Consider the following 24,956-nt stretch of genomic DNA (forward strand, 5'->3'; position numbering starts at 1 on the left):
TACTATTGAAAGTAATATTGACATACGAAACAATTTAGATGAAACAGTGGATTTATTTTCAAAAATAAAAAATTAGTGAATACCCACTTATAGCTTGAGTAACTTTAAAATAAAATTGTAACAATATTTTTAAATGTTTGCATTCAATTTAGACATATAAACATTATTCTGTACAAAATGTAGATAGTACCCTATAAAATAAATGAAAACGTGCGAGCGAATCGAGTAGTTTTCTTCCAGTTGTATCTTATGATCAAAACTTATGCCACACCTCTTATCAAAAACTAAAATAGCGTCAATGATTGGATCACTTGAAAATCAGGTTGCTGGTGTATGTTATTTTTTGGTAGGTAGACATTCATACCTCTTACTATTTTACAAGTATTTCCACTTAACCAATTCCACCAAAACGTCAAGGTGGCTGTCATGTTCACCAAAAATGGACAGAATGTTTTGCATAAGCTTCTTAACAAAATGCTTATAATTTATAGGGGTTAATGAAAAAAAATGCATTCTTCCTCAAATGGAAAAATAATTCTACTCGTTACTGCACACCGAAATTCAGTCTTATTGGTATTTTGAAGTCCTTGGCGAAATAAAAAAAGTAGAATTTTAAGCTGATAAGGATAAATAATTTAAATTTTTTCTTAAATATTTTACTACACTTATATTTATTTTATACGATAAAAATTGTATTCTAAAAAAAGAAAAAAAAAGTTCACAAAAATCCGAGACCCTGTAATTACGGAGGGTCATAGACAGTTGTTCAGCCTACTTAATAATAAATATGACCCTGCCGAAATCGACTACATCGATCACCTAAAAACGAAAATATATACATATTTGATGCTTGTTCTATTCGTTAAATATAAATGGCTTTAAAGTTGAAAGGATGACCCATTTGGTAATTTTCCATTTAGTAGAGTAGGTAATCTAAAATACGATTTGATTAACTATATAATAAATTTATTGTGTTTTGTTCTACACTACGGGAGGAGATTCACGTAGGTATGTTAAAAGGGATACTCGAACCGCCTCCGAAATTTCGAAATAGTCAATGTATTTTATATGGTATTCCCATTCGCTCCGCTTAATTATTAAAAATGAATCTCAAAGCTGATAGAAAAAGTAAACATCCATAGTATGACAAGATATTATATTACAAGTAAACACAAATTTATCAGTCGTACAATACCTAATTTTTTTTTTTTTTTACGTGATTTATAAATACCATCAACTGTAGGTGACAAAATATTTTCATTGGGCAACATTTGTGTAGCCTAGTTAAGTAGATTAAAAAATACACTGGTGTATAGGGTCGGGTGCGATAAAAAATCATTTATTGATCATGTACTTGTTTTTGGCTAACTGCAAAGGGTTCGTGTGACGCGGACCCGTGCGGCAGCCGTTACCGAAACGGCAGTCGCCGACCGTGTCCTTATCTCTCTCATCAACCATCATTCCGCGACACGCCGTCCTCCCATCCATCACCGGACAGGGGACGCGAGCGGTCGCTACGACGTCCGACAGGTACCACCACGTAACCGTGCTGTTTTTCCGAGATCCTGTACCGAGACACAACTCACACGTTCTCGACTTACATTACTTTGTTCTATTGTGACATCTTTGTGCGGTGTATGTTGTTATTATTATTATTATTATTATTATTATTTCATTCTTTTCTTTAACTTTGTGTCTAAATATATATATATATATATATATATATTGTGTCACCACTATTCCGAAGTTGTTTTTTTTCGGTTATATACAATTTTTGCTCACCGCATCGCGACCGTGCACACACACCGTCACCTGTGTGCCGCGTCACGTGAATGTGAACGACGGCATCGTTGCTAGTGCTGCTGCAAAAAGGACGCAAAAACATCCTGTTTCGTATTGTCCTGTCGCCCTCCTGTGAGTACACACGTAAAAACCTATACGTGCATGTGCGATTAACTGCCAACTCTTTCATTTTCGGATGTTCCACGTTTTTAGTTATTTCACAGAACACTACTAAAACGTAGGGCATGTGTAGTTCATGAGCTAGTCGACTCAATGAGTCGACTCTTAAAAATGAATTGGACGAGTCGAATCAGTGTTACAAGAGTTGGCGACTCAGTGACTCACTGATTCAGTTGAACATACCACTCACAACTGTACTACTATAGATACACGACTCTCGACTCTCAATTCTCGACTCCCTTGATAACGATTTGCGAATCCAAACGAAAAATGTAATACTAACTTAAACAATAGTTCCCCTCGGATTTGTTTATTAACAGGGCTCAGAACTTCTAGCAAATTCATATTTTTCTTGATTCATCCTAGAACGTCCAAAGCAAGATACAAATATGTTTCAAACTATTTGGATATCATACACAAAATTTAATATTGCTTTTTTTTTGCATATTTACGGGTTTTATTGCTATTTTGCTAATTTAGGGTTTTAGTGCTATTTCTGGGTATATTTTCACATAATACAGGAAATAATCACATTTTGCTGATAATAATGATTTAATTAGTTTTAGTTTTAAAAATATTTGAATTATTGGAAATAAATAGAGATCATCAATTATTATTTTATTTTTTCATCGACAATTCGATGTACTAATAGTTAGTGACTAAATACAGTCATTTAATTATAAGTAAATTTTTACAAATATATTCAATTAATTTAATATTTTTGTTAAGTTTATAATTCAATCACTCCAAACGTCTACATGCCCAAATATTTGTAAAATTACATTTAATTTTTTTTTATAATAAATTTATAATTTTTTTCAACATAATGCATATTTTTTGATTTTTTTTGCTATTTATAGCGCATATTTTAGAGTTTTTAAGTGCATATTTAAGAGCTTAAAAATAAAATTTTTAGTGCTACAACTTCCGAGCCCTGGTTAGTAATATTTCCATTTTTTTTTTAAAACAAGATTTCTGTCTTTCTAAGAAAAATTCTTAACATTGTACGCTTATAGTCATAATTAGTTTCATATGCGATAAGCTATTCATTAATATGGACTGTGAACTTGTGAATCGAATCAAGAGTCGAGACTTGAAGAGTTGATTAGAGTAGTGGTAATCTTATTCAAACAAGGATTTGGGAGTCGACTCTTTGATTCAACTCATTACACTGAACTGAGTTGAAAGATTCAGTTCGGCAGAATGAGTTGGAATTCCCATCCCTACTAAAACGTTACGTGAACTTTTGATTCTGTTTTAATCATAGACCTATTAACTAATTAATTTAGTTAATAGGTCTATGGTTTTTATCGCGCTCAAGTCATCTTGCGCGTAAACGCATTACGCTGTCCAGTGTTGCTAATTTAAGCTAAGCGGCACCACTGACTAATATTATGTTGTTCATTTATTACATTATTGTTGTGAATAAGTTATTATTATTTGGTTCAAACGTTTCCGTGTAGGTGGATGGGTGTAGGTAATTAGGTAAACTTCGTTCCAGTTTAAACGGTCAAAAAAGACTCGGCACCACCGGTAGGGATAATCATAGATAATAGAATATTCTATTATCTAAAGGTATTACAGGGAGTCGGCTGTTTGTAGTATTTACTGTCCACCAGTGGTCTCCACTTAAGGTTTACAAATAATAAACGTATTACTTGTAAACCAGGGATTCTCAACTTTTTTTACTTAACGGCACACTTGATAATTTTAAAAATTTCCACAGCACACTTAAATAAATAATAATCAATATACATAATATCATAATTATATATAATGTACTATAAAATAATTATTTTAATATAATATATATAATACAAGTTTAATTTGACACATGAGACTGGTGTTTTTTACATAATTCCTCTAATACGGGTGAAACTGTTGAAACGATACAAACTGTTAAAGGATAATCAATGTCACCATTCCACGTAAATCCAAAACAGAAATAATTATCAACATAATTACGTTTAATTTTTAAATTTAAACTTTTATCACTTATTAAAGCTGATTGTTTAATTTTAAATTTCAATATTTAAATTGTTGTCATTTGCACTAACATCACTGTCATCTGTTAATTTATGCTTTTTTAAAAATCTATCCATTTTTAAATTTAACTTACAATATTTCTTGATCAAAATACCTATACAGTATAATGCGTAACAATTATACGCGCTCAATTTTCATTATAATGAGCATCGGCTATGTTTTCATGCAGTAATTTTAGTATGTGGTAAAAGTCAACGCAACTGCTTGTAATACCCGTATCGGATAGTATAGGATCCCATATAATATTATAGTTGTTTCATCAGAACATTTTATTATTTTTTATTTTCAAGGGAATTTTTAAGTCAATGCTATTATAAATATAAATTATAATTTTGATTATCAAATTTAGTTATGCTTAAAAAATTATAAAATTACAAAAATTATACGGCACACCTGAATAATTTCGTGGCACACTTGTGTGCCGCGGCACAGCGGTTGGGAATCCCTGCTGTAAACCTTAGTGCTTCACCTCGACGGAATGAAATAACAATAATAATATTTTTAAAAATAAAACACTTAATTTCGAACGTTGGCAACACCCAATCGGTGGTCTTCGTTCGGAATAAAAAAAAAAAAAAAAGGAGACCTTCGCCCATCCCCTCCCGGCACCAACCGAACCGAGCTGATAGCGAAACGGCTGCCGGCGCGCGATAATAATTATGATTAATAATAGTCTTACGCCCCTGAATATATATTTAAATAATAAATATCGTTTACGTGTACGCAAACGGTTGACTCGTCAAGAGCCTTATTCGTTGTCGTGACTCTTTCGTCTTCGTACGACTATTAGCTGTTCTGCCGCCGGTGAATTTGCGTTGAGCAACCATCTTCGCTCCCTCTTCTCTCTGCGAACATAATAAAAAAAGTTGTTTACTGACCGACCACGTCAGTGTTTCCCACCGTGGTGATCTCCACTGTTTGCGCTTTTCCCGTACGCAAATTCTCGTAACGCGATGGCTTCGAAGAATCAATTCGTCACGTTCAACAACGGCCTGAAATGTCCAATCTTGGGATTCGGAACTTGGAAGGTAATTAACCAAATGGGTTTGTTTGCCCCAGGTGCTATTGGTATAAAAGCGTTCTTAAACTTATGAGAAATAATTAAGTCATGAACCCACCCCGTATTTAAACGTACGTAAGGACGCTGCATTTTTATTTTAGCCCCGGGCGTCAAATTTCCTCAATCCAGCACTGGTAGCAGGTAGCTAGGCACGCGTAGAGTGTTGACCGTACATTGTTCTTATACAATGGACGAACCTCATCACTTTAATCCAATGTAATTTACCAGGCTCTGCAGTATCAAAAAAATGTAGATTCGATCAACAAAATATTCAATCTTGCCCAAATCAAATTCATATGCACAGGTGTTTTATTTACTTTTGCTTATTAGTCTAGAAATGTACCAAATGTAATAGTGTCTTGTTAATTTCTGGTGTATGTATACATAATGTATAAGTAAATTTGAAATTATTTTTTTATTTTTTTTTAGTTTAAATGTAATGAATACCTGATATGTATTTGATAATGTTGAATTAACAAACCATAAAATAATGCTTATTTTAACAACACAAATATTTTTATACATTTTAAACTAAAATGCTCATAATTTAATAAGGATTTGTAGCTACATTTTATATCACATTGTCTTTTGACCCGCCAAAACTGACTATATTTATTTTTTATATTTTTTTTAAAATAGTTAACTTAATTTGAGTTCTGAATATAATTCAATAAGTTTTGAATGTACTTATTCATAATTCTGATGTTTTCTAAACATTACTAAAACTATATTAACGTTCGCAGTCAAAGCCTGGTCAAGTCGAAGATGCAGTCAAAGTTGCCATTGATGCAGGATACAGACATATTGATTGTGCTATGGTATATGAAAATGAAAAAGAAGTTGGAAATGCTATTAAGCAAAAAATTGATGAAGGAGTTGTTAAACGTGAAAATTTATTTATTACTAGTAAAGTAAGGCTATAAAATATTTACTGATTTGCATAAAATAAAACTAATAAACATTATACTTTTAGTTGTGGAACATTTTTCATCAGCCAGATTATGTTGAAACAGTAATTAAAAAAACTTTATCTGATTTACAACTTGACTATTTGGATTTATACTTGATTCACTGGCCAATGGCTTTTAAAGTAGGTTTATAATAAAATACATTTTACATATTGATATTTGGATCATTAATTAATTACCATGGTATTAGGAAGGTAAATTAGAAGACGATTGGTTTCCAAAAACTGCTGAAGGAGTCACAATTGAAGGAACTGGTTCGTACATAGAAACATGGAAAGCAATGGAAAAATTGGTCCACCAAGGTCTTACCAAGTCAATTGGTATATCCAACTTCAATAAAAAACAAACAGAAGACATATTAAATATAGCTACAGTGAAGCCAGTGACTAATCAAGTTTGTATTTTAGATAATAAAACAAATATACATAAATTAAAATATTTTAGAAGTACTTACAATTTAATTAATTTAAATTAGGTTGAATGTCATCCGTACTTGAACCAAAAAAAATTAAAAGAATTTAGTGCTCAACATAATATTATTTTGACTGCTTATAGTCCCTTGGGATCTCCAGATAGACCTTGGGCTAAACCAGATGATCCATCACTTTTAGATGATCCAAAAATTTTAGCCATTGGTAAAAAATATAATAAAAGTGCTGCTCAAGTTTTGATTAAATATCAGATACAGAGAGGTATCATAGTTATTCCGAAATCTGTGACCAAAAGTCGCATTGAATCCAATTTTGATGTATGGGACTTTACATTGGAACAAAATGATATGCTAGAAATTGATACTTTTGATTGTAATGGCAGAGTTCTTCATCTTAATTGGAACACTTCAAATTAGTATTTGTTTTTTAAAAGTAAAATTAGTTTATAAATTTTAGTAGGTTAATTTTATTCAATTTTTTTTACTTTTTTTTTTTTCAGGAACAAAAAATTTAAGGATTACCCATTCCATGACGAATATTAATGGAAAACATTTTGAAAATTTGTTTATTTTATATATATATAATTTATCACATATAATTAATTTGAGGTGTTTCTATGTATTAGTATACATTAATATTGTTATAGTTACAAATATTTTTTTCGCAATAATTTTTTATACATTTTTAATACTAAATTATTAAAAACAGTATATTTTACATTGGGTTATAGTCTTATTAATTACTCATTATATATAATTAAAAGAAAAAAAATGAAAGCACTTATAAATGTATCCTTAGAAATAGTTAGAAATATAATTTTAACAACATTTGATGCTTCAATTAAAATATTGCATTTTATATTATTATTTTACTTATGTTGCGTAATGTATTAAATCTATTTCCTTATCTAAACAATTGACTAATTATCTTAATTCAAATAATTTTGGTTCAAATGTCAAAACAATTTTATTTATGTGGTTATAAATTGATTTGTTTTTTTTCAACCTCAAATTAATTTTCAATAAATATATTGTATTAATTAATTAACTGTTAAAATCTTGTTATAACTTACTATTTTACCCTTTGAAATGTCAGTAACATAGTTTCTGCTATTGTGGTATTGATATGTTGACTATATATTGTTATACCATTGGCTACAAATATTTATTTTTTTATTTATTATTAATTCAAATAGGCAATATAAATTTTCAATATATGTATAATGAGATAAATTTTACAGAAAAGAAAAAAAATATCGAAATCATAAAAATCTTATAATTTATGAATTAAAAAATAATAATTTTTTATATTAAATCTTATAATAAATTATAGGTACAAATTGGGTATTTATTTAGGCTAGGTGCCTTATAAAACAAAATAATTTTTATAATTATAAAAAACAATATAAGACAATCATGAAAATGAAATAAAACAATAAAACATATAAACAATATTCAAATGGTGGTAATTAAACAAATTGTTATAATAGTATAATATATATAATATAATAGCTATGGTGCTTGTTATCCATACACATCATATGATGAATGGGATTATTTCTACTGTAGTTGGGTTATGGAATGAGACAACAAAAGAAAAATTAGACCTAGTTGAGTGAGAAAGAACTTTAAAATATATTAGAGAGAAAAGAGCAGGAGCATTCACACGTCCATTAATCAGGTTTTGTAAAAATACCAAACTCTTATATCTGTTAGAGACGTGATTCCGAGTTCATTCATCACTGCGCTATAATCTTGTGGTGTATGGGTAATTTGTAAAATTAAAGATGCAGAAAAAAAAACGGCTCCAAACCTGGTGTATATGAGATGAGTCAGCAGCCATAAATTGATGTATTAAACTGTAATCAGTGCCGTAAAAAGTGCAGTTGGTGCAATGCACACGGGCTCCGGGTTTCGAACTATTTATTATGGGGCCTCAAAAGGTCAAATGCTTGGAAAAGGTATAGGTAATATAATTTTTTTGATTTCTTATTAGATGCTCAACAATATTTTTTAAAATACTAAACAATACCCTGCCCCACCCTCGTTACACCCATGACCAGTGCCGCAACTACACCAATTTGGGCCCGTGTGCAAATAAAATTAATGCCCCCTCCCCTCTGTCTTGAAAATTAATTTTTCCAAATTTGAAAACATACTTTGGATTTTTGCTCATACAAATATAAACAAAAATAAGGTTAACATAAGTAAAACACATACAGGTATATATTTACAAATAAATAAATGTAATAATTTGTAACCTTTTTTTAATTCATATTAAATATAAATAATTATCAACATTGTAGGTAACATATAAATTGAACACAGTAAACATTAACATTAACAGTCAATTAAAAAATTGAAAAAAAAACATCACTCACTTTAAAAAATTCATTTTTCTTGCCTTTTTGTTGGCAAAATTGTCAATTATATTTTCTATGTTAATATCATTTGTTTGTTGTCTTTCAATATTAAGCAAAGCTATACTTGAAAGTCTCTCTTGCCCGATGGAGTTCCGTAAGTAATTTTTGATAAGTTTAAGCTTTGAAAAGGATCTCTCAGCTGAAGCAGATGTCACTGGTATAGTCAAAAAAATTATAATACCGATAAATACATCAGGAAATATTGATGTCAGCTCTTCCTTAACAATAGTATCAGCTAAATCGTGAATTGTCATATTTTTTTAAATAGTTGGTTTGAAATTTGGAAGATAAATAGCCTTTAATTATAATAAGTTGACGAGTGAAATCAGAACTGATATCTTCTTTATATTTGTTAATAAAGTCATATGATGACTTAACAATCAATTCGTCAGACATTGATGTTAATATTTCAGGCATTAATATAATAAAATCATTACACACAGTTTTCATTCCTTTAAATCTAACTCTTAATTGTAATAGTGTTGTGTCTACAACTGGGTAAAATATAGTAACTCTAAAATTATCATCAGTTGTAGTAAGCCGGCGATCACTGTCTACTTCATCAAAATACTTTTTTGCATATCTTTGACGAGTTTCACTTAACTTGAAGGGTATATTCCACTTCATACATAATTCCCTTGAATCTTTTATTATTTGGTCATATTGATCCCGCAACTTTTCTATAATTAAAATAGCACTTTCTAATTGTGTTGATGCTTTTTGTAAGCTTAAATTAACTGATTGCATACTCTTTGATACCACTTGTAAGGATTTTAAAATAGGTTCCCATATACATAGAATAATTATAAATTCAGCATTTTCCATTTTTTTTTTTAAAGTTGTAGCCATATTTATTTCATCTTTTTTGGAACTTGAAAGCTGGATATTAGAAAGAGATTTCAAAACATCAACAAATCTGTGTTTTAATGAAAATAAAGCATTGTGTCTTGCTTCCCATCGAGTAGGACACACTTTTTTTAAAGTTATTTTATTTATTTTATTCCCGTACTCTTCACCAAAGGCTAGCTGAGCCCATCTTGGCGAACTTGAGCTAAAAAAATTGTAGATGTCTTGCACAGTATCAAAAAATGATTGTATTTTTCTAGTACTTTTAGCAGCATCACATAAAACCAAATTTATATTGTGAGAACAGCAATGAACAAATATAGCGTTAGGTACAATATCACAAATTTGTTTTTGAACGCCTGTTATTGAACCACTCATCACTGCTGCTCCGTCATATCCTTGACCGCGACATTTCATAATATTTAAATCCAATCTCATTAATGTATTTTTTAAAAGTTCTACATAATTTGCTGCACCATGATGGGATAGTAAATAAAAACCGAGAAACGACTCTTTGATTTGTATTTGTTTCTTTTCAAAATCTAATGTAGTATAACGAATTACAAGACTAACTTGGTCTTGTTTGGTTATGTCTTGAGTTGAGTCTAATATAACAGAAAAGAAACTACTAGATCTTATTTTATTACAAATTAAATGACGTAACTCTGTAGACAAAATGTCTAACAACTCGTTCTGAATAGACCAACTTAAATACTTAATTTTTTGATTTTCATCATTTAAAATATCATTTAGAATAGGATCAAACTCTGCGAGTAATCGAACTGTTCTTAAAAAGTTTCCTTCGGTGGCACATTTAATTTTTAGGCTTCCTTCATTCCCTCTTAAAGCACAATTTCCTGCTGTTATAGAAAGTATAATTTTTATCAACCTTTTCAATACATTCCTCCATTTCACTGCTTCATCAGTATATTGTTTTTCTAAACTAGCGTCAATGGTTTCATTTTTAACCCAAATGGAACGAATTTTGGCAGCATCCAAATGTTGAATAGATGATTCATGTCTTTGAATACTTTGTGACAAGTGATTCCAATCATTAATACCATAAATCCAATCCCACTTAAATTTGCCATAAGATCTATCAGCAAACAGCCAACATGATTCACAATACACACAGTCTAAGTTATAAGAATAACATAGCCAGGTTCTTGGAATTTTTGTACCAGATTTAGTTGTTAGAAAATAATAACTAGATGAAAAACGTTTACCATTATTATTTACTGGAAAGTTAATATCTGGCTTACAGGGTCCATATAAAATCAAACTTCTTATTAAATTTGCATCAGTAATAGTCCATGGAAATTTGGCTATGTCTGTTGGGAAATCATCTTGGAGATTCAGCATACTATTCAAATCTATAAGTTTTAAAATATTTATTATAATATAGCATAATATAAAAGTAATACATTTGTAATAATAGAAAAAAATCAAAAACAAATTATTAAAGTATATACATAATAATAATTAATAGTATAGAATAAAATAGAAATTTTTAAATCAAAAATATTAGGTATTAAAAAAAATTTAACAACATTAAAATATTATTAACATATGTACGTATTTGAGCTAGTGTATACCTGTAGAAGTGCTAATATCAGAAGAGTTATTATTTTCAGTGTATGTATTATTTGTGTCTTGTCCATCTTCTTTTGAGTTTAAAATACTTTTAAATTCATTTTCTGATATTTGTCCAACACTTTCAAGTCCCACATCATATTCCACAACTATAAAAACAAAATTAATTTAATTATATTAAGTGTAATGTAATTATAGAATTTGAATAGATTCTTAAAATCACAAACATAGGTATTAAAAAATATTTTACAATACTGAAATATTATTAACATATGTATAAATTTGAGCTAGTGTATACCTGTAGAAGTGCTAACATCAGAAGAGTTATTATTTTCAGTGTACGTATTAGTTGTGTCTTGTCCATCTTCTTTTGAGTCTAAAATATTCTTCAAATCATTTTTAGATATTTGTCCAACACTTTCAAGTTCCACATCACATTCTACAACTATTAAACCAAAATTAATTTTAGGTACCTACAATAATAGTATATCGAGTAATATAAATACATTTGAAGTTTTTGAGTTTTTTTCCATCTAATTTCAATTTTAACCCTTTTATTTAAATTAAGTAGGTCAAAAAAAGAGTCTCACGGACCATGATATAGGTATGAATTATGAATATTGCAGTCAAGTTGTTAATAAATACCTAGATTAAATAACAAAATTTCAATCATCTATAATATATATATATATCTATTAAATAATTTAACATTTTAACATCTTGTTAGTCAACAATATTTATTCATGAAATAATTTTGTACTTACCATTGTTATGTTGACTGCTTTCAAAAAAATTATTTATCTTCTGATTGGTTTTTAAAATATTACACTGTAATTGGTGTTTTTTTTTTTCTTTTAGCAGCTCCACTTAAAGCTTTTGGCGGCATGATTTATTGTAGACGTAAATAAAATTAAATAAATGGATAGCTTATTGTCAATTGACCGAATATAAAACATAGACTGTCGAAGATCCCGCATTTTCAACGAGCGTCGTCGTCGTGCAATATAAAAGCGAGCCCGATCGCGGTTTTCCCGCGTGGCACATAACAAAAATAAATAACAATACCTAATTGAGATGCGTCACACACTCATACTATATGGCTATATAGGCCGGTCAAAATACGCGTTCCTTCGCATGACGCGCTTTAATCAATTGCAACCAAACTATTTTTAATTTATGTTATACGGGTCGCAAAAGAAACGTTAATATACGATAACGTTGTGTACAAGACAAAATCGATCTATTGTCCAATCATTATTAATTATTATTATATTATTATTATAACAAAATCGTTTTATTTTCTTTCTTTCTACATATTTTTCAATTTTTATCATTGGGCCCCCCATTATAGGTTGGGGCCCTGGGCCCGTGTGTTTAACACACGCAACACACCCGGTTATTGCGGCACTGCCCATGACTATATTGTATATTTAATCAAAGTACATGTACATTAATGCATTAGTTTATATTCATTTATAGTAATATTGATAATATTGATCTAACTTAACACGGGGAATAATTTTATTTTATAAATGTACAAACGTAATTTTAACATAAATAGGTATTTTATAAAAATTAAAAATTGTTTAAATAATATTTAACTTAGGAGGGAAACAAAATAATAAGTTTGCCCCCCCTCAATCATTTTTTCTAGAGGGACAATCGCTCCATCGTGCCCAAAACTTCGTACAACAAAACTGATATATTATTATTATATTTATTATGTCATATAACAAATAAATATTTTTCTTATTACATAACATCGTGTTAATAATCTGTAATTACTATTTGTTAACAACCGAGGAAATATCATCTGATTCATCGAGTAATATTTGTGTAGTGTATGTGTTTAACGAACAATCACAAGTTGTAAATAAGATTTACTAATTTGTTGTATTGTCATTAGGGTTATCCAAAATATGTATTAAAGTGTTCATCATGATCAAATTCAAAAGGGAATCAAAAGTCTAACAGTATTTACGGTTGGTATGAAACTTACAACTTTGTTTGACCGCGTCGATTACAAAATCAAAACATAATTCTGATGATATTCAAAATTAACAGTCGATGTGTCTACAGACGTGTGTGGTCGTGTATTCTATAATAAACCGCATAGACCAATATTATTATTGGTAATGTGTTATAAAAATATTCTCTTAAACTTTTTTTATTGTTTATATTTGTAGAGGGATAGCATAAAAATTGAGACGGATTATTGAAAGTGCGTGCGCGAGTGTGCTTTAGATTAGATTAGATTAGATAAAAATACAATGATTTAAGTGAATTTATATTTTATTGTTAATAATTAACAACTCATATCTAAACTACTTTGTCTACCTTAGTAATATATTATCATTTATTTAAATATGTTGTTGTGAGCCACTGGATTAGTCCATTGAAAATATTCCGCCAAAACGGTTATTCGGTAGTGCGGGGTCCGTGAAATAATTAATATCCAATGTTATTATATTTTCTTTATTGAGTCGTAATTAGTTAATTATAAATAAGGTTTACTTAGCACTACTTAATAAATACTTGAAACTAATATTCGGTTGAGTATAAGATCGAAAACATGACTAACTACGCATTACTCGAGTCGGTCGTTCGACGGCTGTCTCTAAATACGTGGTCAGCATGAAGAGGGGTTCATAACAGTGGAGTATACGGAAAATATTTTCGGGAGGGACTACTATGGACAGAGTTAAATTACCACTGATATCTAAGAATTACTAACAAGACACAGTAGGTATTTATCTACATTTCATTTACAGGATGTCCCAAAAAGATTTGACGTTGGATGCAAATTCTAAATAAGCATATAGCACCATTAAAATATAACAAACATTTAAAATAATTTTCAAGTTTTTTAAAACATTTCGGGGGGGGTTTAGCTCCTTATGTACCTCCCTTATATATGCCACTGGATCATAATAATGTCTAAGTATGATAAATTATTTTATATAAAGGTACCTACTTCTATATTATTAATTATTCTTACTTAATAATTATTATATAAAATATATGTATAGTTGTAATTATATTTAATAAACATAAATAGGTTCTTATACCTACGTGTCAAAAATTAATTAGATAAAATTTAAATTAATTTAAACGTACCTATTGAATTCAATAACAGACATCAGATGCAGGCCCGTATTTAAAAATTTGGCGCCCCTGGGCATATTATTTATGCTCCCCCCCCAAAAAAATAAATAATAATAATATAACACTTATTATTTCGTTCATAATGGAAATTTTTTAACATTAAAATATAACGTATAAATGGAAATTGTTTAATATTTTTTTAATTAACAAATTAAGCAAATTATAACTTAAAACAGACAATTTACTTTTTTTTTTTAATTGATAAATTATAATATAATAAAAATTCCAATTTTTTTTTTTTGAATTTTCAAATTATAACATAATAAAACATATTATTTTTTTTTTTCATTAGGTACCTAACCTACTTTATTTTTAAAATTAATTTTGCTAAAATATTTTTCCGCCCCTGAGTATGTGCTTACACGTGCCCCCCTCTAAATACGAGCCTGATCAGATGGAATTGTGGAGCTAAAAGATCGGGATGCCATAATTACTTCGAAAAATTCTGTGTGAAAGTGTTCTGGTTTAACCAGTGATGTATTACTAAAATAAATCATGGGTATACGCCTTATTTCATGTATTAGTAACTATCATTTGGTAGGAACCAAACATTTTTTTTCTCGTTTCACTCGAACTATATTCACTTTACTTGTATTCACTTAAAATCTGATGGAATATTATACTTTTGTATTTATTCTATAATATTTCTATATGCTAAACAAATGAACTAATTATATTATTAAGTGGTTATTGATTTTTAATTTAACCACTCTTCATATCTCTATCTATTTTAAAGTTAGAAAGCACGTGTTTATAGTATAAATTTATAATGACCTACAAAAAAATTTAATAAAAATAATAGATCATGGTTACTTTTTTTTTACGTCAGTATTCTCCAAAGACTTGTTTTGTTTTCACTATTCGGATCTACATCTGGGTGACATAATTTACTTCTATTGTCTACTGTTGATCTATGATTTATCATCAACGAATTCACATAGTCTTTGGGATCCCACTTTTCTAATGAGAACTTGTTAAATGAAAAAAAATTTGAATTTTTCATAAAAAAAAAAAAAAAAAATAGAAAAATAATAATATATCCGATACCGAATCACGTCATAAATATAACCAAAAGTTTTACTATTTATATTTGTCAAATTACAAGCAATACGCTAGATACGATTGTATACCAGCGTATCATCAATTTCTCATAATCTATACTCCATGGATAAAAAATGCGATATTGGGTACACGCCGTATACCCCCGTATATCCTCTAATACACCACTGGGTTTAAGTTAGAGTTGCCATAAATTAATTTATAAGACGTAACCGGAACAATACAAACACAATGTTGTGTAATATACTTTTTATATAACTTTTAATATATTGAGAAGATCAGTGGTGTATAGGTACAAGGGGGGGCATGTGGATTTTAGATCTCTCCCTAGGCCTTTTTTTAAATGTTACAAAATAATGTTTTTAGTGTGAGGGCGTTAGAAACGTAAAAAAAAAAAATAATGATGTTTGCATATAATCCCCCCCAAACAAAAGTTATGTATACGCCACTGAAGAGGACCATTAATGGCCGGCAATATAATATTTAAAAAATTGTTTGTAAAATAAAATATATTATATATTTATAAGTGTGAATTACAAATTATGTTTTTATTATTTCTTGTTAATCGATGATTACAATTTAAAATGTAATTTGAGATAAAATGGTTGAAATTAAAAATTAAACAATACTAAATTTCTTCTAAACGGCCAATCCGGGACATATGGACGTCCCGAAAACATTTTTCGGGACATCGGGACGCGAAGTCCAAAACCGGGGACAATCCCGGTTTTCCGGGACGTATAGCAACCCTAGGTTTAAGTAAATGATAACATACATTCTAAACCCTATAAAAATGAATGTAGGCAGTTTGTTTAAATACTTTGCTTAGGGTTTGAAATATCCTTGCTACGCCACAGACTACTTCTAAATATGAAAAAAGTATCCTATTGGTCATAGTTGTTAAAATAATATTTTATTTTTACGCTTCTGCAATAAAATTCTGATTTTTTATTAGGTAATCAAACATTTTATACGTTATTTAGATGAATGGAATAATAATACAAAAAACAATTTCTTTGACAATAACACATATTTTTGTTTAAAAGTTAAAAACTTTAAGTTTTTAAAGTCAGCAAAGTTAATTTAAGCACCTATAATCGATACATATTATTTTATTATTTACATATTGTAATAAGTATTATTTATTACAGTTAGTGTCCGAAGGATCGCTAAACTTAAGATAAGCCGGGTAATCACAAGTTTAGTCAATTAAATTATTGGCTAATGACATTTTGGATTTTAGTCACCAATACAGATAGATGAATTTAGCACTAGCAAATACAATTAAAATTATCCAACTGCTGTTGGCTAATGACTAAAAAACATTAGCCATCCAATTAAAACTAAATTTAAATTTGTATTGATATCTTGAGTACAATGAAAAACATTGAATGATTTTAGTTATCATTAGGAGGTTAAGATTTTCAAAAATGTTGTCATAAAAGTGGTTATATAAATGTAAAAGTTTAACTGTATTATGTAATTTAAGATTCCATAATAATTTAATGGGTAGTAATAAATAAATAAACTAATTAATTAATCTACTCAAATTTTTAAATTGAATTGTTTGTATGATTTATATCATTAAATTATTTTTTTTGATAATGTTATTTATTTATTATTCATGTGCAGTTGGATAATGTTAATTATTGGTGAATATGGTACAAAATGTTGATATTAATCTATAGCATTGGCTGAACTTGTGATTAATTAGCTGATCTTAAGTTTAGACATTTTTTAGATATTAACTTTTATGTATAAAGTTTAGTACATACTATAACTGTAATTATTATATTTAAAGTAAATAACTCTAGTGATTCAGTTGAAGGTGTTTGAATATAGAAAAGCTTGATTATTTGATTTATATGGCTTATTATGGTTCTATATTTATTGCAAGGTAATCCAAAATGATCATTGAACATAAAGAAAATAAAAACAATTTTAATATTTACTTGAAAAAATGAAAAAATATTAAATTACGTACAACTAGAATTTAATCTATTGAGTCCTTTAGATTAAAAAATTTGAGATATGAATATACAATTAGCTTATTTAAAGGTAATATTAATATTGGGTGACTTTCAACAAACAAATAAATATAAAATTCACATTTATTCTCAAGTCTGATAATCATATAACTGTAAATCATTAAATTTAACCTATTCAACCATTCAGTTTTATAATTTACTCAATGATAGACATGGATTATTAATAATTATTAGGGTTCTGGACTTATTGCACATAAATTGTAGGAAATAAGCATGCAAATATGAAATTAAAATAACCAAAATATGCGCAAAAACATGCAACTGAATATTTTTATATTTTTTTAATAACAATTAAAAAATTTGAATTATTTATTTAAATTTAGACAATATTTTTAATCAATATTTTTTTTACAACAATAACACTATAAACATTATATTATTGTGTAAGTTCAATTTAATTTTCTTCATATTTCCTTATAATGAAAAATACAAACTGAATATTAATTTTCCTTTTAGATTCTCTAAATGATATATGGTGACTGATAGAATACACAGAAATAATTAGGTATTTTCCTTGTTTCCTTATTCCGACTCATTCTATGATTAGGTATATTGACCAATGCATGAAACTAAAAAAAATAAATGTAAAATGTATTTGATTAACATCAAACGAAAACTGTGTAAATATGTTATAAAGAACAATTCAATTGCCAAAATAGTCAAATATGCGTTTCGCTCAGAAAATGGCGAAATATGTAATAACATGCAATTAACATTTTGTATTTCAATCCGTTATGACTTAAAACAAATGTATATCTTACTTAGACTATTATATAATCATTATTAAACAATATGCAAATGCAACAAGTCTCAAACCCTAATAATTATAATACTGAATTTTTTTAGTTATACATTTTCATTAAATCATTTTAAATATATCTCAAGCTGTGTTTAAATTGTTTTGAATAGTTGTCCTCCATGATGATTCCATTTTCTACTAGAAAACTGATTAAATCTATAAAAATAATAATTATTTAAAAATTTTACTCAATATGGTGAAATAAAAACTAAGAATTAATTTTTAACCTGTATGATAGATTTTGTAAGGTCTGTTGTCTTTTATTGTATCTACCAATAGTCTTAAACACTTTAATTGTTAGTACTTTGCAGACATTTTCAGTGATGGGAATCTTCTGGAAAATAAGAGTAAACATTCAGATATACTTTACATCAGGTATGCAGGTATTTGAGTAAAAGAAAATGTATAATACAAAAGTATTATATACTAACCTAGTTATATTATTGTTCACATGTTCATCTCACAATGAGAGGTAAATTAATGTACTATTCTGTCCAATGTTTTTTCAATTATACTATTTTGTCAAAATAATGCAATTTAATATTAATATTGTAAGATACAACAGGATTTGATGAGAAAAACCTATCTTAATTTTGCTTGGTGATATATTTGTCATAGCATGTCATTGGTCTTAACATCTTGTTCAAAACATTCTGAATAGCTAAAGAGTAATAATCATAGTATGAAATATTGCATAATTGATAACACTAAAATGTCAACTTACACTTTAATGGCCATTGTTTTCTTCTTGTAGTACATGAATCTTAAATTGTCTTTTACCAGTTCTGACATTCTGTACTCCAACAGTTTGTATAAAGCTATATTGACTGTTTTGGACAGTATGTAGCAATTCTGGACCTTAATAAAAATTTAAACAATTAAAATAATTTCTCACTTATAATAAACAATGAAACACATAATATCTAAACAGAACTTTAAAAACTGTAGACCCTGTAAAATATGTATTTTATTCAACTGAGCATAAACACAATATATTTTAAATAAAAAACCAAAATAAAATGTATTATTTAGATTAATGGTATTGCTTTACAACCGTCTTTCCTATACTTGAGTACATAAGTAACCGTATAACAAATTAATAATAAAATATTCAATAATAGAAGTCTACATCATCAGAATCTGTAAGCTATTTTGACATAATATTTTAGACAATTATTATTTAAACAAGACATGCTTATCGCAAACATTTCACTATGATAACAGTGACCGGGTTATTGATAACAAAAATAAAATGATTATGTGATTGTCGACTAGCTCTAGCCACCAGAGGATACCGCTGTAGCCATCGGGCAATTCTTATAAAAAATATTATGTTTTTAGCATAGAGGTAAGGTCTATGGCTATCAACAGTTCTTATTTTGAATCGCATACGAGTGATCATCGTTATTGGTTTGGGCAGATCAATCGAGGTTTTGCGGTTTGCTCGAATAAAGAAGTAACATTATTTCGTGATCATGTATGTATGTTTTTTCCCAGCACTAAAAAGTAAATTTAACCAAATTTTAGAAACACTTTTTTTTTAGAAAAACTACAACCACACTTATTACAATCTTACGATAACATTACGTTTCCGATGGGTGCCAAAGAGTTGGTTTAATATTTTTTTTGTTGCTAGTTGCTAGTCGAAAAATATACTCGGGCAATACTATTTACTGTATTTTCATTGTTACGCTGTTTGTGAGGTTAATGCAATATGAAATTGGTATTCGTTTAAAATATGTACTATCTAGTTGTTTGTACAGTATTTTTTTTTTTTTTTTTTTTTTTGGTATTCAATTCATAGATTGGTCTACAATAAATGTTCTACCCATGATTCTCTGTCTTGTGCTTTATCTTTGAGCTATTTGTATAAATCTATTGTATTAAATCAATTTAATATCTATGGACGTGAGTGAACGATCGTGTATATGCTTTCGATCGATTTTTTACACGTGCATTGGTAGTGGATTTTAAATTTTTTTACATTATTATTTTCTACTTTACATTATACTTCAACAATTATTCTTATAAATACTTATTACGATTACTCATTAAATAGGATTAGTGATAGTGGTGATGGTGGTGATAGTTTCTTCCTTCGGATTGATCGTAAAAAGGAAACTGAAAGTCGACCGGGTTCGACGAAAGAGATTAATAGAGTTTGACACTTGTCAGCATTCCGAACAAGAAATCCCAGAAAATGTGGAAGACATATGGTCGTTCATTGATATAATGAGCCACTACTTAACGAAAGACGCGTGTACATCGATAACATGCCCTCCTCCACATAGATTTTTACCGTAGTTTTATAAGTTTTTTCGAGATACTCAACGATTTTTATTTTCTCTTTTCACGACGTACAGTTATCGTAGGTGGGTAGGGATGTCAAAAAAACATAGATGTTTTAAGCTGAAAAATCGATGTTCAATATCGATGGTTAAGTTTCGATATTTTGCATCGATGTGTCACGTTTACCGATGTTTTTATTTCAATGTTTACTTTATCTCCGATGTTCAAGGATATTACACAAAATATTTTTAAAATTTTTCGTTTGCAAACAATAAAATATAGATATACGTATAATTATCATTTAATATAACCGTGGTTAATAAAATAAGTCAAACTAATTGTATCTTGATCTTAATTCATAATAATATAGTCTTATCGCTAGAAAAATAATATAATAGCCTTGTATTTCTATAATACCTAATTATAGATTCAAACTAAAATGTTTCCCAAAAATAAATAAATGAAACCGGTTATGTGGAAAATCGGTATCAAATTTAATTTTTTTAAACAATTTGACGATCAATTTTAACTTCGATATGAATGACATTATTGGTTTCAATTTAAATATATAAATATATAAAACATTTTGTTATAATTTACGAATTTATTATGATTATATTTGACTGTGAACTGTATTTATTAAATTTTAATTTAATTTTCTTACACAATATTTTTATTTTTTTAATCTTTCTAATAAATAAGTAAATTAATTGAGTTGGTAGTTTATGTTTAAATTTTAAATGTTTATAATTAATTTAGCTTGTGGGCTATGGCAAAGAATAATAATTTTTGTCCTATAAGATGTATGATTGTTTTTTTAAAAAACATCTATGTTTTTCTAAGTACATCGAGTTCTTGACTTTGGTGGTTTTTTAATTTATCGATATTGTTACTATCAATGTTTCGTAATAAATATATCGATACATCGATAGATCGATGTTCACAAAAAAATTGCCATCCCTAATCGTGGAACATAATAACTACTAGAAACTAGCCCTAATCGGTCGGTATTATAATCGTTCTCACCTTAATTTAATAAAATTATCCCGGGCCGCGCGGCTGGCTCAAATAAGCGGCCGCGGCGGGCGGTATCGCACTTGAGCAGATACAGTAGAGAATTGGATACACGGTCGACCGTGACCACTTTACCAGCGGACATTTGTGTAAATGCGCCGGAAAGGTTTGTACGAATGTTGGCCTTGAAAAGGGCTGTTTTTAGTGTCGACAAATAGGTCCACGAATTGCGGAGTCCCGCGTGTAAATGCCGGTGAAGCCGGATTCGTGTTTGTTTTTCACGGCTGTAGTTGCCGCACTGTACAGTCGTTGAGGTTGCTGTCGCCGTATTCGAGATCGCCGTGAACGCCGCAATTGCCTTCGTTGTATTTGTCGCAATTATCGTTGTTAACGTTATAGTCGTCGTAATCGTCGCAGTCGTCGTCGCCGTTATCTCTGCCGCCGTTGTCGTCGTAATCTCTGCAATCGTCGTCGTAATTGCCGTCGAGTGCTTCTATTCTTCTTATCTTTTGGATGTTGATTGTTGTGAATGGAAGAATGGAGTGTCGATGCTCTTGCTTTGCTTTACTTTGATTGTTTTACACGGTTTCAAACGCTTAGCTTCTGCCAGTGAGAATCATTGGGACTGAAGTGTTGCTAACTAAATACGCTCATGGGCTTACTTATGTTGGACTTGGAAGTCAGAAGTCAATAGGACGGTTAATGTACCTATTTCTGGGTGGTTGCGATTCTTCTGCTGATGTCGGAGATTTGATTGTGTGGAGAATGGATGATTTGAGTTTTGACGGAGTTGGCATGTTGATTTATCATTAGTCTTTGATGGGTAGAATGTCGGTAGAGTTACGAATGGTTTTCTTGTTCACGAACCAAGGTTGACCGGAAATTTGTCAGAGAGATGTTTATTGAAGCCTTTCAAGTTTAGATCAGTTGGTCGAAGAAATGTTGGATACCCAGATGGGAGAAGCATATGTGGCTATAGGGTGGATATAGATTTTATAGATAAAGCATTTAGTGCTGATGGTAAGGTTTGGGCTGGATAGTACAGGGTATAGAAAGTATTTGACTGCTTTTGCTTTATTGACTGCGGCGACGACGTGTTTTGCGAAGCTTAGTTTTCTATCAACGTGTACGCCAAGGTATTTCATTGAATTCGACTACTCAATGCCAATGTTTTTGAGTTTGGGCTGAAGGGAAGTGACAGTGGATTTGTGCGAAAACAAAATCTCGGTTTTTTGTATGGATTAACCGTGATTCGCTAGTTGTGGAACCATTTTTCAGTGATGTTAAGCTGAAGTTGAAGTTATTTGGTGGCAGCGTCATTGGAAGTGCTGGTGGCATAGAACATAGTGTCGTCGACGAAGAGTGCAGTTTGGCAATTAGGGTGAGTTGGCATGTCGATGACGTAAAGACAAAAAAGATGTGGAGAAAGGCAAGAGCCTTGAGGCATGCCTGCAAATATTTTGCGAGAGGAGGAATATTTGCCTTCAACTTTAATGTGGAGCTTCTGTCAGTGAGAAAAGAACCGATGACGGTGATGAGATCGTTGGGCACTGCAAGGTCGATCAATTTGCAAATAAGGCCGTCGTGCCAGACCTTATCGAATGCTTTTTCCACATCAAGGAGGATTGCTGTAGTCTTTTTTCTTCGGTTGAGATATAGTGATATGTCGTCGATGACTCTCAGAAGTTGAGTAGAAGTGCTGTGGGTACTTCGGAAGTCGTGTTGATCAGGACGAATTTAATGGTCCGGAGATGCGTATCTCCAGCACGGCCATTAACCAATTATTTTAAAATTGAAATTCAACTTATACAGTAATATGTCCTTTTTTTTTGTATAATTTTGTACAACCAAAAAAAAAAAAAAATTGTGTATATCCCTCCAAACCCTAGAATACCCGATTTTTTTATGGTCATCACATTTTATACTGTGCCTACTACCTATAATAGCCACAATGCTGAACAGTTATACCGTAATACTAAAATAATGTGACATAAGTTAATAATAAATTAATAATAGGTATCATTAAACCGAGTTTTATTTTCCCCCGTACTATGCCTCTCTATAGTAAATGGTGGATTTTTTGGAATTAAAAACTATTAAATATGCGCTGTAAATAGCATGAAAAATAAAAAATATGCATTTAACTGTAATTTTACAAATTTTTGGGCTTATAGGTGTCTGTACTGGTTAAATTATAAACTGCTAACAAAAATGTTAAATTAATTAAATTTATTTGGAAAAGTGTACTTATAATTAAATTATTTCATATAAAATCGGAAATTACCTTCGATTATTAAAATGTTTTATAGTCTAATGCAATGATACAATAAGGGAATAACAATGACGTCGCTAACTATTAATATATCAAATTGTCGATGAAAACCTAAAATAATATTTGATGAGGTCTATTATTATCCCTTATTATTATTTATTTTATTAAAATAATTTTATTAGTCCTTTATTATTTTTCTTGTCAGCATTTTGTTTTGAAATTAGGCTATTTTTAGAATTAATTTCAATAAAATTTTTAATATGGGGTCAAATATTGCCACTAACTTTGCAATTGCTAAAAATCACCTATTTTTGAAGAAGAGTCTTCAAATGAATAACAACTTTAATTTCTATATTCTCTAAATGATAAATCCTATTTTGCAAGTACTAAAATTACAGAAACAATTCTTTCAAGAACTTGTCGTCTAGTTTCAATATATTATTATTTTTTTTTTAATTGTTAAAATATAAATCCATTGATTTTGAAGAACAAAGCTACTAAATAAACATCAATTGCTAATTTGTGATTTTTATCTATTTCGTGTTTTTCTACACTTTTGTAAATATGTTACATTAACTGAAATTCCAATCACCCAATTTACTGATCGATTGGTAGCAAAAACCATACATTTAGAACAATACATATTATTATTAGATAAATTATAAATTAACCATTTACGCTGAATAACTTCTATATTATCTTTATATTCTATGAATCTATAATATGCCTTAGATGGATTAAAACATATTAAAGGACCAGTATGTTGTATTGGATGGTTGTTGACAAAATCGATTTTATTGAGAAATACTATTTTTATCAACCGAAAAAAAATAGTAATATTACACAGGTAAAATTAAGATTTAGTTCAACGATTTAACTATCCTAGGACAATACATCCATTAAATAATATAGTATAATCTTTGAACTGAGAGTTTTTTGAAAATTAATTTTTACAGTAAATAAAAAATTGGTCTTTCTATTT

General features: G+C 29.3%; 2 protein-coding genes and 1 long non-coding RNA gene across 4 annotated transcripts; 1 reads left to right on the top strand and 2 right to left on the bottom strand.

Annotated features, from left to right (window-relative positions):
- The first annotated feature begins 4,629 nt into the window (after positions 1 to 4,629).
- LOC112692364 (aldose reductase-like) lies at positions 4,630 to 7,086 on the top strand. The gene is made up of 6 exons (XM_025567019.1): positions 4,630 to 5,036; positions 5,812 to 5,979; positions 6,042 to 6,158; positions 6,227 to 6,430; positions 6,512 to 6,867; positions 6,967 to 7,086. The coding sequence occupies exons 1-6, from the start codon at positions 4,962 to 4,964 to the stop codon at positions 7,007 to 7,009; spliced, it is 963 nt and encodes a 320-aa protein (XP_025422804.1). The 5' UTR covers positions 4,630 to 4,961; the 3' UTR covers positions 7,010 to 7,086.
- A 1,635-nt stretch (positions 7,087 to 8,721) lies between these two features.
- Positions 8,722 to 11,800, bottom strand: LOC112692362 (zinc finger MYM-type protein 1-like). The gene is made up of 3 exons (XM_025567018.1): positions 11,627 to 11,800; positions 11,331 to 11,477; positions 8,722 to 11,108 (listed from the first exon to the last, which is right to left on the bottom strand). The coding sequence occupies exon 3, from the start codon at positions 11,095 to 11,097 to the stop codon at positions 9,121 to 9,123; it is 1,977 nt and encodes a 658-aa protein (XP_025422803.1). The 5' UTR covers positions 11,098 to 11,108; positions 11,331 to 11,477; positions 11,627 to 11,800; the 3' UTR covers positions 8,722 to 9,120.
- Positions 11,801 to 17,985: 6,185 nt separating this feature from the next.
- LOC112692347 lies at positions 17,986 to 19,595 on the bottom strand. 2 transcript variants are annotated; one of them, XR_003149409.1, is made up of 6 exons: positions 19,334 to 19,595; positions 19,124 to 19,257; positions 18,831 to 19,060; positions 18,627 to 18,733; positions 18,453 to 18,555; positions 17,986 to 18,169 (listed from the first exon to the last, which is right to left on the bottom strand). It is a non-coding gene; the product is annotated as an uncharacterized LOC112692347 (long non-coding RNA). The 2 variants fall into 2 exon arrangements; XR_003149408.1 differs by having other exon boundaries at positions 19,124 to 19,594.
- Positions 19,596 to 24,956: the final 5,361 nt, after the last annotated feature.

The sequence above is a fragment of the Sipha flava genome, unplaced genomic scaffold (genome assembly GCF_003268045.1).
Source record: "Sipha flava isolate LNK unplaced genomic scaffold, YSA_version1 73_pilon_pilon, whole genome shotgun sequence".
Classification (NCBI taxonomy): domain Eukaryota; kingdom Metazoa; phylum Arthropoda; class Insecta; order Hemiptera; family Aphididae; genus Sipha; species Sipha flava.

What these genes read in the sequence shown, in the direction of transcription:
- LOC112692364 (XM_025567019.1), top strand. Translation starts at nt 4,962, where the DNA reads ATGGCTTCGAAGAATCAATTCGTCACGTTCAACAACGGCCTGAAATGT. An exon ending in ACTGGCCAATGGCTTTTAAA is followed by an intron (nt 6,159 to 6,226) that starts GTAGGTTTATAA and finishes CCATGGTATTAG; the next exon opens with GAAGGTAAATTAGAAGACGA. An exon ending in TGAAGCCAGTGACTAATCAA is followed by an intron (nt 6,431 to 6,511) that starts GTTTGTATTTTA and finishes AATTTAAATTAG; the next exon opens with GTTGAATGTCATCCGTACTT.
- LOC112692362 (XM_025567018.1), bottom strand. Translation starts at nt 11,097, where the DNA reads ATGCTGAATCTCCAAGATGATTTCCCAACAGACATAGCCAAATTTCCA.